Below are 13,809 nucleotides of genomic sequence, written 5' to 3' on the forward strand. Positions count from 1 at the left end.
GCAAACCTGCTGCACTGTGCTGACATAATTTGGCTTTGTGTTGCCCCCAAAACCTGACACGTCCCAATTCAACAACTGTGAGCATTGCTGACAACTGTCAGAGGAGCGCTGCTGCAAGCAACCTCTCATTGTGGTGCTTCCTGTGAGTTGCATGGCATTTGAATCCCATGGACTGCCAGGCTGTTAAGATACCATAAGTTTCATATTAATATTAACCATATAGTATACCTTTTTATTTGGCAACCAAATGTTGCCAAATATTCTCCAAATTGAAAATAAAATGAAAACAAATATGTGTAATCCATTGCATTGTTCTGTGTAATGAAACCATTCTGAGAACAGCAAATAATTGAAGAAAGATCTCAGTGCTTTAAACTAGGAGTAACTTTTACCCAGCATGGAACAGATTAGTTTTTGCCAGTTGATTAACTTCCCAGTAACAACCATGCCCAGCCTGCATCATAATATAATTTTTATAAGACAATAAATATAATACAATTTTAATTAAAAAGTAATATTCTCCTAACTCAGATCCAGGAGATGGTCCACTCAGAAGCCACTTCCTATGAGTCCAACCATCAAGTTCCCCTGATCAATCGAGCAGGGATGTATACCGGTCACATGAGTGCCCTCAGCCAGTCACAGCTGATTTCTCAGATGGGTTTGAGGAGCGGTGTTACCCATGGTTCCCCATCACCCCCCGGAAGCAAATCTGCTACACCATCTCCCTCCAGTTCTACTCAGGAAGAGGAGACAGAATCACATTATAAGGTACGTGCAGCCATGCCTGTTTTGACAGACATAGTGTTTGACAGTGGCAGCCAGCCTGCAATGGCGGAAATAATGTGCAGCAGTCAAACCAAAGATATTTTGTTTTTCCTTCAGAGAGAGAGAAGCAGAGAGAGAGAGACACTTTCTTGATAACTAAGGCTGTCTGCAAAGAATATTTCTAAGCTAAGAAATTGGAAGACATGTCAGATTTGCAAATTATATCAAGCACAGTAGTGCTATATTGATGCATATAATAAATAGAGCGATTAAGGTAGCTAATTCAGAAAGAGTCTTTTCCCCCTAAATCTTTTTCTGTCTCACCGAAGATGCCAACTGTATCATTTTGTACTGTCCTTCCAGGTTAGGACTATGACAATAAATGCATGGCTTAGTATCCCCTCACACACAATTTTTGCTAGTTGCAAACATTTTTTTCTGTAGAAACAAAATTCTCATATTTGCTTGGAGAAAGAAAATGGGAAAACACAGATATCCAGCTGGGGTTTCAGTTGAACAGTTTGCCACCTCATCACCAGAATGAAATAACAGAGAAAGCTTTCACTATATTTTAACTCAGATAGGTTTGGAATTTTTTTATTTTTTTTATGTAATAATTGTTAAGTTAGTCGGTAAAGCAGAAGGTCTGTTAGGCTTCAGGGGAAATTCTTGCCATTCTGCTTTGGCTAGCAGTCAATAGATTCTGGATGTGTTGATGTTAGTGAGCAGACAAATGGAATGAGTATATGTAACATAGAAATTCTGTGAAATAAAAATCCCCTTCATATTTTAGACTGTGAGGTCATGCTAATATATATACATATCCTCAGCCTTGTTTTTTATTCCACATCTCCTAGAGAAACAAACCTTTGTAAGAGTAGCTTTTATCTACGTAATATATATGGTCAGCCTCTTGGGCTTGCGGATCAGAAGGCCACCTTTCCGCCAGAGTGGTACCTATTTATCTACTTGCACTTTTTGACATGCTTTCGAACTGCTAGGTTGGCAGGAGCAGGGACCGAGCAATGGGAGCTCACCCCGTCGCGGGGATTTGAACCGCCGACCTTCTGATCGGCAAGCCCAAGAGGCTCAGTAGTTTAGACAACAGCGCCACCCGTGTCCCTCTGTGGTACATAGAAGTGCTTAACTTAGACTAGATTGTGCCCATTGCTTTGATGATTTGGGTGTTTAGTTGTGTATCCTGTTATAAGCAGAGCGATTGTTGTCCATAAAATGTGTGCAATATAATTGAGGGATAGATTTCCATTTGGATTCTTCATGCAATGTTACCTGGTTCATATATAATTATTACAGTGCATAGTTTATAGTATAAACTATAGCTGATCACACCAAGGGTTAGCCTTGTGCTACTCCCTCCTTGCCCCTCCCTTTCTACCCCAGCTTTGAGGAAGATATGGTTTGTTAAACTGCGGTTTAAGTGCTACTCACAATCTAGGGTATCAAAACAAGCCCTGGGCAGATACCCTACATTGTAAGTAGCACCTTTGAAATAATGGAAAACTATCTGTGATGATGCTAGAGGACACACTGAGACTTTTTGCCTCCCCAGCATTGTTTAGAATCAATCCCACCTGCACAGAAAAAGAGAGGTCATTCTTTGTTTTATAAGCAACAGTGAAAGAGCGGGGTGGAGGGAAATAAAGGACAGACCAAAGAGTAGAAAGAAGTCTTAAAGGAAGTTTGTGACTAGTCAGAGTGTTTGTAGGAGGCTCTTGTACATGATCAAAAAGTGTACCCCTGGACAAAAGTAAGCTTGTCAGTAGGAGGTGGCGAGTTGAATGTTTAGAAGGTATTTTGAGGTCTCCTCTTCCATGATTTTAAAGCAGGGATAGGCAACTTGGTGCCATGCAGAAGTTCTGTACTACAACTCCCATAAACCCTGATCATTGCCCATGCTTACTATGACTGATAGGAGTTATAGTCCAGAACACAGGGTTGTCTAACCCTGCCTTAAAGTCTGGGTAGGGAACTGTAAGTGTCTGCAGAATGAAAATTTTCTGTATGTATTAAAGTAAATTTCTACAGTAAAGTTGAATTTGTAACAGTAAAGGATAGTTTGGCATATATTTCTGAGAAATAAGTGTCCCTTCCGACAAAAATGAAAACTAGTGATCTTCTAGCACCATCTACAGCATATTGGAAGAAGCCTGCTGGAAATTTAGTTGAGAGCTAGGAGAACGAAGCAGTTTGCTCCCTTCCTATAACTTCAGATCCAGAAGACACATAATATATGAATCTATGTCATTATAGTCCAGTGGTTCATGTGGCTGAAGAAAAGGCTGTTTCCATTGGGGACCATTGGAGTACAGAAGCAGCAGAAGAGGGCCCTGAACCCCTTTCACATCAACCATTCCCCTGCTCCAATATGCCCCTCTACCCCAATGGCTTCCCCCTCTCCTTGCATTTTACCTCTTTTAATGAACCACTCTGACACTGGGCCTCTGTCTTGCTAGAATTTGATTTTAGTTTATTGGCTTTCACCCAGTCCATTGCTGAGTCAGGCACCTCCTGTTTCATATGTCACAGGAGTTGATGACGTACTGATGACGCTGTGCCTTACCCTTTAAATTCTTCTTTGCAAGATCAATAAACTGACCCAAGAGCCCTTTTTATTCTAAAACAACATGGTCCCAGTGCTCAGATGTTTCCAGAAATATACTTCAGACACCATGCTCAATGTATTATTGTTCCTTTGTGGTTCATTTTTTACTTTCATTTCTGAATTGTACCAATGAGAACAAACTGCAAGTTAAGCCTTTGGACATTGTTATTTCTATATTTGTATTTTGCGCTGTTTGTGTCTTATGTGAAAGTTTGTTGTTCAGATAGGCAAAACCAGGGTTGGAGAACCTATGGTTCTCTATATGTGGTTGGACTGCCAACTCGCAAACAGCATGAGGAATGGTTAGGAATTGTGGCAGTTGCAGCCTAGCAACATCTGAGGGGTCCCAAGTTTCCCACCTCTAGTTTAAACAACATGTTGTATTCATTTTTGTGCTATCTTCTCAGCAGCATCACTGAGCTTAAATCTGTCATATCATAATTCCCCCCCCCAACCACTGTAATGCAGAAGAATTGAATTTTGATACCTCTTTCACAAGGCCCTCTTTTAAATTCAGCCAATCGGGTGCAGTGGGGGCTCTGCCATTCCACTCAGCCTTGCCACTCCCAGGTGGGAATTAGAATTGCTGCCATAGTCAACAGTGAAAACTGTTTACCCTCACCTAGTCCTATAAAGTGGTAAAATGTTGTCAGTGAAAATCCTTTCCCTCTAAAAATGCACTGCTTCGGTTATTGATATTGGAATGGTTTCTCCTTTGAGAAAAATATTAATTGTAGTCATTGGGCAGATGAGACATTTGTCCTGGGGCTTTTAATGGCCTTCCAGACAGATCTACCAATGTTCCTTCTTGTTTTCCTTCTGAAAAAAGGTGCTATTTGTGTAGGTCTCTGGTGTCTAGAAGGAAAAGAACAAGCTGTGACTGTTGTTTTGTTTGCTGCATTGGTAATATTCTCTATTTGAATTAAGTTTAACTTTCATTTTTGTTTTCAGTAAGTTGCTTTGAATGGCAGTAGATGTTTGATTTGAACACGTTTAGCAAAAATGTTGGGAGAGTAATCTTGCAGCAAGAAGCTGAATACACAGTGTTACTGGTCTCTATGCTTGTGAGAAACCAGTTGCAGTGTAGGGGGTTGTAGTGATGTTAAAGGTAAAGGTACCCCTGCCCGTACGGGCCAGTCTTGCCAGACTCTAGGGTTGTGCGCTCATCTCACTCTATAGGCCGGGAGCCAGCGCTGTCCGCAGACACTTCCGGGTCACGTGGCCAGCATGACAAGCTGCATCTGGCGAGCCAGCGCAGCACACGGAACGCCGTTTACCTTCCCGCTGGTAAGCGGTCCCTATTTATCTACTTGTACCCGGGGGTGCTTTCGAACTGCTAGGTTGGCAGGCGCTGGGACCGAACGACAGGAGCGCACCCCGCCGCGGGGATTTGAACCGCCGACCATGCGATCGGCAAGTCCTAGGCGCTGAGGTTTTACCCACAGCACCACCTGCGTCCTAGTAGTGATGTTACTAATGGGGAAATGGAGCTGGGGATATCCGTCTGGTAGAATATATGGGCAATCAGGGAATAGGGCAAAGGAGATGCAGAGCCACTCAGGAGAGCAGAGCAGAGCCTCTCTAGACTTCGTAGCTAAGGCCAAGCCTGATAAGATTACCCTGTTCTGTGTTTTGGGTATGTCTTCTTAGCTGAAACAAAATATGGGCAATTCTTCTTAGTTAAAACATAGAAACAATTTTGATTATGTTCAGAACTAACAGTGCTGCTAAAAGTCCATTTTTTATTTTTGTTGTGTGCCAGCCTAGTGCGTGAACTTTAATCCATTATTGCTTGATGTTCATGGCATGTTATCAGGGACTCAGTGCATTAGCAAATATGACGAGAGTGCTTTGTGCTATAAAGGCTTTTAAGGTCTGGGCTACACTGAATGATGAGTGAACTCTTGCCAGCCCAGTAAAGCTTCAGCAATGATGGGAACCTGACCTACCGTCTGCATGGCTTCATGCAATTGACAATTGTTGCTATACTCTTAACGTCAGGCTTTAAAAACATGGCAGACATATGCTTGTGCAGTTGCCTTTCTCACACTTGTTGTACACACAAAAATGGATCCAAGATTGTCTTGTATATGTGAACCTAAGAACAGGAGGAGAACAGTGCAAGAAAAGGTCCTGACTTGGAGTCACTTAATTCACTGTAGAGGATATTGAAAATTTCAAGTCTTTTGGAACATGTGCAGCTTCCTACCAACACTGATGGTTAAGGCTCATCCTCATGTTATGTTTTTATACATGCAGAACCACATGCATGTACAAAGACATGTGCATTTTGAAACACAGACTTGCATTTTTTCATTCCTGAGTGCATGTTGGGAATAGATACCCTCCCTATTATTTGTGTAAGGATGCCAGAATACACAGTCACAGACATCTGGATTGTATTAGTGGTGTCAAATGGTGTCCATCCACTGATGGAACCTAACCCTATGAGTGGAGCAGAGGAAGAAGAGAATTTTTGGCAATCACCCTATTGCAACCCCCTGCACTTCACTAAGTCTGCTCTGAGCAGAGTGAAAGAAGTGCAGTGGGGGAATTGCCAATGATGCCTCCCTCTCCTGTTCCAATGATAGATTCCATCTTTTGGTGGTCAGATACCACTGAATACCATCACATGACTTATTTCTGCATGTGACATAAGTATTGACCACTGTGGTTACAAAGTTAGCATGACTTTCTAAGCAAGCCCCCTGAGCAAATCTGCCCAAACCTTTTAACAAGAACACCCAAAGTAATATTGCCGTAAATCCATTTTCTTATTTGAATTTGTCCTATTAGCCCTGTTGCATTTACTCCTTCAGTAGGAGAACTGGGAATCTATCCACAAAGCTGCATGAACGCCCCACCCCCAATGCCACTGTATTTTCTGCCTGTGGCTTTTACCACTTGAAATCCTGTTTTCACAGAAAAACTGTTTCCCCTCCCTCGTCCCGGTTTTCTCTTATTACTCAAGACTTTAGATTCAGTTTTTAATTAATGGTTGCAGAACTGAAAAGGTACGTTCGATAAGTAACATCCACATAATTTAATACTTAATTACCGAATGCAATATGCACTTGGTTTGGTATTTTACTAATTACTTAATTAAATTATTACGAGGGCTGAGCTGAAAGAGGGAGGCTTCTTGAAAACATTTGGTAACTGCAAAAAGAGCCTCCTTTTTTCGATGGCTTTTCACAGGTCAAAAGTATCCCACCACAGTGCAAGGTCAGTGACTATTTAGAGCAGCAGGGAAGTGCTGGCCAGGTTGCCCTGATAATAGGGCTGACAACAGTAAAGGTGGCTGCAGTGAGCCCCTAGGGCTTGCCCCTTCCCAAATAGCATCATGCTGCCTGTGACTTTATGACTGCCCCAACCAGATCTTCTGGGATCCAATGTGGCTGTAGCTGGGTCTGACAGCAAAACTGGGACATTGGCAAAGGACTCTGCCCAGAAGCACCAGGCAGCCCAGCAGGCAGACACAGGTTTTCATGAGATCCAGTGACAGGTGGAGAGAGGAAGCAGACTTAAAAAACCCTGCAGCATTCAAGGAATTGGGAGACCATGGGAGGAGAGCCTGAAACTAGGGTTTTAACTGCATCTTGAGGGGAGCCCTCTTTGAAGACTGGTCATCAAGAGATCTCCCCTCCCAGACCCTAAAGAAGATGACTGAAGGCAGATACTCCCTCCATCGGATCCCATAGGGAGGGTTCTGAGATACCCTCTCCAATGCTCCTATTCCCAAACCCAGCATTTCCCCATAAATTGAGTGGCGTGGCATGGGATTGAAAATAATCTGCCTGAAAAACACATTTGAGAAACATTGCAAAGTTTTTGGTGAGAGTGGGTTTGGGTTGGTTTACCTTGCTGTTTTTCTTGTAAGCTGTTGGGAAAACCTTGTTGGGCCTTACACAAGAATCTGCTAGTCCCTCTATTCATCAACCACCTCAGGAAAACAGGGAGCGTAAGTCCTCCCTTCACCTCTGAAAACATTGTATTCGGAAGGGAGCATTGGCCAGTATAACCAATATTAACCAATGCTGATCAAGACAAATTACTCTGAGGGATAGTGGGAGAGCTAGACAGGCCTGCTGGGGGAACTGTGGAAGAAGGAGAACAAATGATTCTCTTTTTTTCTTTGCTCCCCTTCTTTTCCTCCTGCAACTCATCTCCCCACAACTAAACCCATGATTTCAGAAGGGCCCAGACTTGTTCTAAATATTCCTGACCCTGATAATTCTGGCTTCTTCTTTTCTTGGAATGCAGCTTTCTCTTAGACCCAAATCTGCTTTCTTTTGTCTCCCCTTTTATTTTCTACAGATACAATTAAAAGCAATATACATCTACATTTTTGTAAAGTAAAACGTCAACATTAACTCCACCCCTCCCTAATAATAGGGTGCACCTTTCACTTTTAAGAAACCAATCCAGTTTCTTTCTTTCGATTAATAGCATTGTGGGTGGGATGGAGGAAAGAGGGCGAGAACTCTTGCGTCTTGTTACTAGTGGGCAGCTGTCCATTTGACGAATGCCAGCACATTAAAAATGAGCTTAATGGCCAGTCAGGACTGGGTGAGCGGAGAACATTATTATTCCTGCCCTTCCCACTTTTCTCGGACTGTTCCCAATAAACATGAATTATTTTACACTCGGCAGGTTTCAAGCACTTTTGGCAGTAGTACTTGCAAAAACCACCCTTGCAGAAGTTTCTCCTGTTGGCTGAGTGACTGACAGACTGTCATACTGGATTACTCCCCCCCCCCCTTAATGGTTTGGTATTCAGATTTCATTGCGTCCTAACTTTTGAGAGTGCTTTTTTGCCTTCCTTTTTTCAAATTGCATATTCTTGCTTAAGTTTATATCCACTGTACGTAGCAGAGTTGTTGAAGTGCGTAAAGTACCTGCCATCGAGGTGTCAGAAGCAGTTATGAATCCAGCTTCATTCAGAGAAGCCTATCTGCCCTTTGAGAGCAGGCTCTGCCTTCTTGCATGTATGGTTTTAGGTTGTATTGTGTGCTTAGTAGTTGACTCCAAATACATCATTTGACTTTACTCTGTTATTTTTCTAGGGAAGTGGGGATTGTGTTGCTGTGTGGTCTAGGTGTTACCTATCCAATATTCAATCATATATCTATCTAGATCTCTATCTCTATCTATATCTATATCTATCTGCAGATCTCTCTCTCACACACATACGCCCCTCACAAAGTAACAAACTTTATCCAAGGAAACCTGTGTCTAAAAGGGCAATGCAGCCAACTAGTATTATATACAGGGACGTGGGTTAAACCACAGAGCCTAGGGCTTGCTGATCAGAAGGTAGGCGGTTCGAAAGCACGTCAAAGTGAAAGTTGATAAATAGGTACCACTCCGGCGGAAAGGTAAACGGTGTTTCTGTGTGCTGCTCTGGTTCGCCAGAAGTGGCTTAGTCATGCTGGTCACATGACCCGGAAGCTGTATGCCGGCTCCCTCGGCCAAGAAAGTGAGATGAGCACCGCAACCCCAGAGTCGTCCGTGACTAGACCTAACGGTCAGGGGTCCCTTTACCTTTTGTATTATATACATGGTTTGGTTGTGGATGTACATTTGCGTCAAGGGCCAGAGATAGGTTGCCCCTCTAGTAAGTAGAGTGCTGTTGTGCTCAGGTCTTCCTTTTGGGCTTCCCATAGGCAACTGGTTGCCCACTGTAAGAATAGGATGCTAGATTAGATGGCTCTTTGACTTGACACAGCAGCACTCTTCCCGTGTTCTTATGCTGACAGCACAGATTAATACCGATCTGCACTAGAACTCATTGGTTCCTTTATTAATAATATTAATAATAATAATAATAATAATAATAATAATAATAATAATAATTTATTATTTATACCCCGCCCATCTGGCTGAGTTTCCCCAGCCACTCCCAATCAAGTGTTAAAAACACTATCATAGAATTGTAGAGTTGGAAGGAACCCCGGGCGTCATCTAGAACTAATCAGCGGTTCCACATGTGCAAAGACTGTTCCCACCCACCCCCAGCATTATCCCTTCCACAAGCTAGCTGAAAAAAAATACGCACAAGGCAATAAAGTTATTTGATCTATTTAATTTTTAAGTCACTCTTTCACCCAGCTGAGAGCCCAGAGCCATGTGCAGTATAGTTAGACCATCATCTTAAATGAAATTCAAAACTCCATTTAAAATGGAAAGCATGGTATTATGGTACTCTAGTTCTACCTGTGCAGCTACTGGGTCCCAGGGCACTTCATTCCCAAAGGCCTGGGTGAATAAACAAGTCTCTCACTAGATTCTAAAGGCTGGCAATGGCAATTGTATGTCTCCAAGGAGGGAGTTCCAATACCTGGAGGCATAATCTATACAGAACTATACAGCCAGCTGCAGAATACTTTAAATGATGTGATCAGGGCAAGCTACATGTTAAACTTGTAAAGTGACTTGGCATAAAGGTGGTATATAAATGAGGTCAATCAAACTGCCTGAGGACCAACCATAATGTAGGTACTCTGCTCCAACCTCTGCTACCAGTGATTTCCTCTATGGTTCTTCCCCCTCTCCTTTTGTTTTCTCTTTTGGATTTTCATGGTAAGGGGTATGGATGGTTTATTTAAAAAAGTATCACTGCAAGCTTGTAAATTGTCCATCATCAGTAAGAAAAAATAATCCTCCCTCTAAGTGATATGGGGATGGGATGGTTAGATCAAACAATTTCCATCCCATGCTGGTTTCACATGTTCATAGAACTGGCACCATCTTGCCTGTTTGCGGGCAGACCTTTTAGGATAATCCACCCAGTTTTGCAAAAACTATAGTGCTTACAAGGTGGTCCAAGGGCTGTCTCTTTCATTAAGATTTTACAGCTGCCTGCAGCAGCTAATACCTCCCCTGTGACTGCACAGTTTTCTTTTCCTAAGTGTATAAAAATACTCCCAGGAAGCCACTGTACATCATAATACACTTTCCTTTCCTGGGGAATTGTACAAAGTAAAAGACGGCTCCCTCCTTGTACCTTGCAGTAGTGGTGGGCATCTATTTCCATTTCTTTTCTTTTTTTGATGGAGTTACAAGGTTGATGGATCAGGGTAATGCTGTGGACATAGTATATTTTGATACACTATGATATTCTTGCAAGGAAGCTGGTAAAATATGAGTTGAATGAGGCCACTGTTAGGTGGATTTGTAGCTGGTTGACTGACCAAACCCAAATTCATGGTTCTTTGTCATCCTGGGGAAAAGTGTCAAGTGGGGTGCCACGAGGTTCTGTCCAGGCCCATTGTCATTCAAAATATTTATAAATGACTTGGATGAAGGAATTGAGGGAGTGCTCATCCAATTTGCAGATGACACCAAACTGGGAGGGATAGCTAATGCTGCAGAAGACAGAATCAGAATTCAAAACGACCTTAATAGATTGGAGAACTGGGCTCAAGCTAACAAAATGAATTTCAGTAGGGACAAATGTAAGGTTCTGCATTTAGGCACAACAGGGAGCAGGCCGGAATAGAGCCCCTTTCCCTCGTGTGCTAGTGTTGTTGTTTGGCAGGGAATATTTATATGTTTGCTCATTAAAAAATGGTGCACACACCCCTGTAGTCTGACATAGCACAGTGCAGTTTTACCCCTTCAGGATTCCATCACCTCCTCCTGCTGTATTCCTGGACCTTATAAAAAGGACTGTCTGATGGTGAAAATTTCAGTGATCTCAAAGCTGGACTTGATGTGTCTGGGAAAAAGAAAAGGGAAAGATGTTTAAACTTCTGTCAGTAGGTTATGGTGAAATGTATGAACTGTTGAATGAACCTGCAGTGATTTGGAAATGACTACAGAGATCACAGGCAGAAAAAGAGTGAAAGGGGTTGGTTAGTGAGAGAAACTTGAAACTCCCCAGGGAGATGTTTTGCCAGAATCGCTGAGGGAGATTACAGGTCCGTGGGGGAAAGCAGAGGAGAAGAATTTGATATTTCTTGCAAACGTTGTTGCTTTTGATCTTTAGCCTTGACGTTCGCAACAGAGAATGAAGGAAAGCATTGCTACACCCACACAGAAAGCAGTTTTGACATTTGTAAATCTCGGCAACATAGAGACAAATGAAAGAAACTGCAGAGTGAAGCTGGAGAACAGGGAAGGTTAAAGTTCAGTGCCAAGGCGTAGCTGGAATAGAACTCTTTGACTGCCACTTAGAAAGGAGAAATGAAAGGGCCTCTCTCCCTCTTTTGCTCACACACGCAAACACACCCTTTATTCACAGAGTGCCGGTGCAAGTTCTCAGCCCACAGCCTGCGAAGAATCCTAACATAGCTGATGCAGGGAGCCATGTAAACAGAGCCTGGGCTTCACTGTGGGGAGGACATGCTCAGCTAACCTAATCATTACTGTCTCTGGAGAAGTGACAATATGAGCAGCAAAGAGTGCGGCAAACCCATTAATCAGACTTTGAGGAGGGCTTTGGTACGATATACAGCTCTAAAAAATGTGAGCAAGGTTAACAGTACAATATGAATTATTATTATTTATTCCTACAGCAGTTTCAGTGTCCAAGATGTTCGTTGCAGAATAACGCAGGCAACAAAGACAGGCCCCTGCCTGCAAGACCTTTAAAAATGCAGGGGCCCGGCAAAAGAGGCAGGCTAGATTTGAGGGGACATTACTGAGCATTTTCTCCCAAAATGTCCACACCATTACCTAATGGGAAAGACCACAGCTTGGTGATAAGAGTGCACACTCTGCATACAGGATGCCCAACATCTCCAAAAACGGCTGGGAATGATTCGTGCCTGAAAACTCTGAAGAGTTTCTGCCAGTCAGTGTAGACAATATTGAACTAGATAGACCAATGGTCTGACTTGGTATATGGCAGTGCCTACAATGCCACAAAAGTCTGCCATTCCCTGGCTTGGAATTTGAACTTTACATCACTCAGGTTTCTTCCCCAGTTAGGACTGTAATATGAGCTGAAGATGACTCCCTTCTTCCCATGCCTCACTCACTCACCCACCCCCTTTAGCCATTCACTTACCTATGATTTCCCTTTTCCCTTCCTTGGTTGCTGTGGCAGCAGGTTGCTCTTCCTTTCCCCCTTCTTGGATGCACATTTACCACGTGATGACTGTCTCAATCAATCAATCAATCAATCAATCAATCAATCAATAATACCTCACCCATCTGGCTGGGTTTCCCCAGCCACTCTGGGCGGCTTCCAACAAAATATTAAAATACAGTGGTCTGTTAAACATTAAAAGCTTCCCTAAACAGGGCTGCCTTCAGATGTCTTCTAAAAGTCTGGTAGTTGCTCTTCTCTTTGACATCTGATGGGAGGGTGTTCCACAGGGCAGGTGCCACTACCGAGAAGGCCTTCTGCCTGGTTCACTGTAACTTGGCTTCTCTCAGTGAGGGAACCACCAGAAGGCCCTTGGCACTGGTCCTTAGTGTCCGGGCAGAACGATGGGGGTGGAGATGCTCCTTCAGGTATACTGGACCGAGGCTGTTTAGGGCTTTAAAGGTCAGCACCAACACTTTGAATTGTTCTTGGAAACGCACTGGGAGCCAATGTAGATCTTTCAAGACTGGTGTTATGTGGTCTTGGCGGCCACTCCCAGGCACCAGTCTAGCTGCCACATTCTGGATTAGTTGTAGTTTCCAGGTCTTCTTCAAAGGTAGCCCCACATAGAGTGCATTGCAGTAATCCAAGTGAGAGATAACTAGAGCATGCACCACTCTGGCGAGACAGTCCGCGGGCAGATAGGGTCTCAGCCTGCGTACCAGATGGAGCTGGTAAACAGCTGCCCTAGACACAGAATTAACCTGTGCCTCCATGGATAGCTGTGAGTCCAGAATGACTCCCAGGCTGCGCACCTGGTCCTTCAGGGGCACGGTTACCCCATTCAGGACCAGGGAGTCCTCCACACCTGCCCACCTCCTGTCCCCCAAAAACAGTACTTCTGTCTTGTCAGGATTCAACCTCAATCTGTTAGCCACCATCCATCCTCCAACCACCTCCAGACACTCACACAGTACCTTCACCACCTTCACTGGTTCTGATTTGAAAGAGAGGTAGAGCTGGGTATCATCCGCATATTGATGAACACCCAGCCCAAACCCCCTGATGATCTCTCCCAGCAGCTGCATGTAGATATTGAAAAGCATGGGGGAGAGGACAGAACCCTGAGGCACCCCGCAAGTGAGAGCCCAGGGGTCTGAACACTCATCCCCCACCACCACTTTCTGAACACAATCCAGGAGGAAGGAGCGGAACCACTGTATGACAGTGCCCCCAGCTCCCAGCCCCTCTAGATGGTCCAGAAGGATGTTATGGTTGATGGTATCAAAAGCCGCTGAGAGATCCAGCAGAAGTAGGAAACAGCTCTCACCTTTGTCCCTAGCCCACTGGAGATCATTGACCAGTGCGACCAAGGCTGCTTCAG

The 13,809-nt window shown here is 43.7% G+C and overlaps 1 protein-coding gene across 6 annotated transcripts in view; it reads left to right on the forward strand.

The window, feature by feature from the left end:
* The window catches only part of TOX2 (TOX high mobility group box family member 2), a 254,047-nt gene that overhangs the window by 203,144 nt on the left and 37,094 nt on the right, over positions 1–13,809 (forward strand). For 4 of the 6 annotated variants that reach the window (XM_083618793.1, XM_083618790.1, XM_083618792.1 and 1 more), the window contains one exon: positions 532–771. The exons of the other annotated variants lie outside the window; for them this stretch is intronic. In XM_083618793.1, the coding sequence (XP_083474919.1) occupies positions 532–771 (240 nt within the window). The remainder of the gene's footprint in view (positions 1–531; positions 772–13,809) is intronic. 6 annotated transcript variants of the gene reach the window in all.

Source organism: Podarcis filfolensis (assembly GCF_964270895.1).
Source record: "Podarcis filfolensis genome assembly, chromosome: 6".
Classification (NCBI taxonomy): domain Eukaryota; kingdom Metazoa; phylum Chordata; class Lepidosauria; order Squamata; family Lacertidae; genus Podarcis; species Podarcis filfolensis.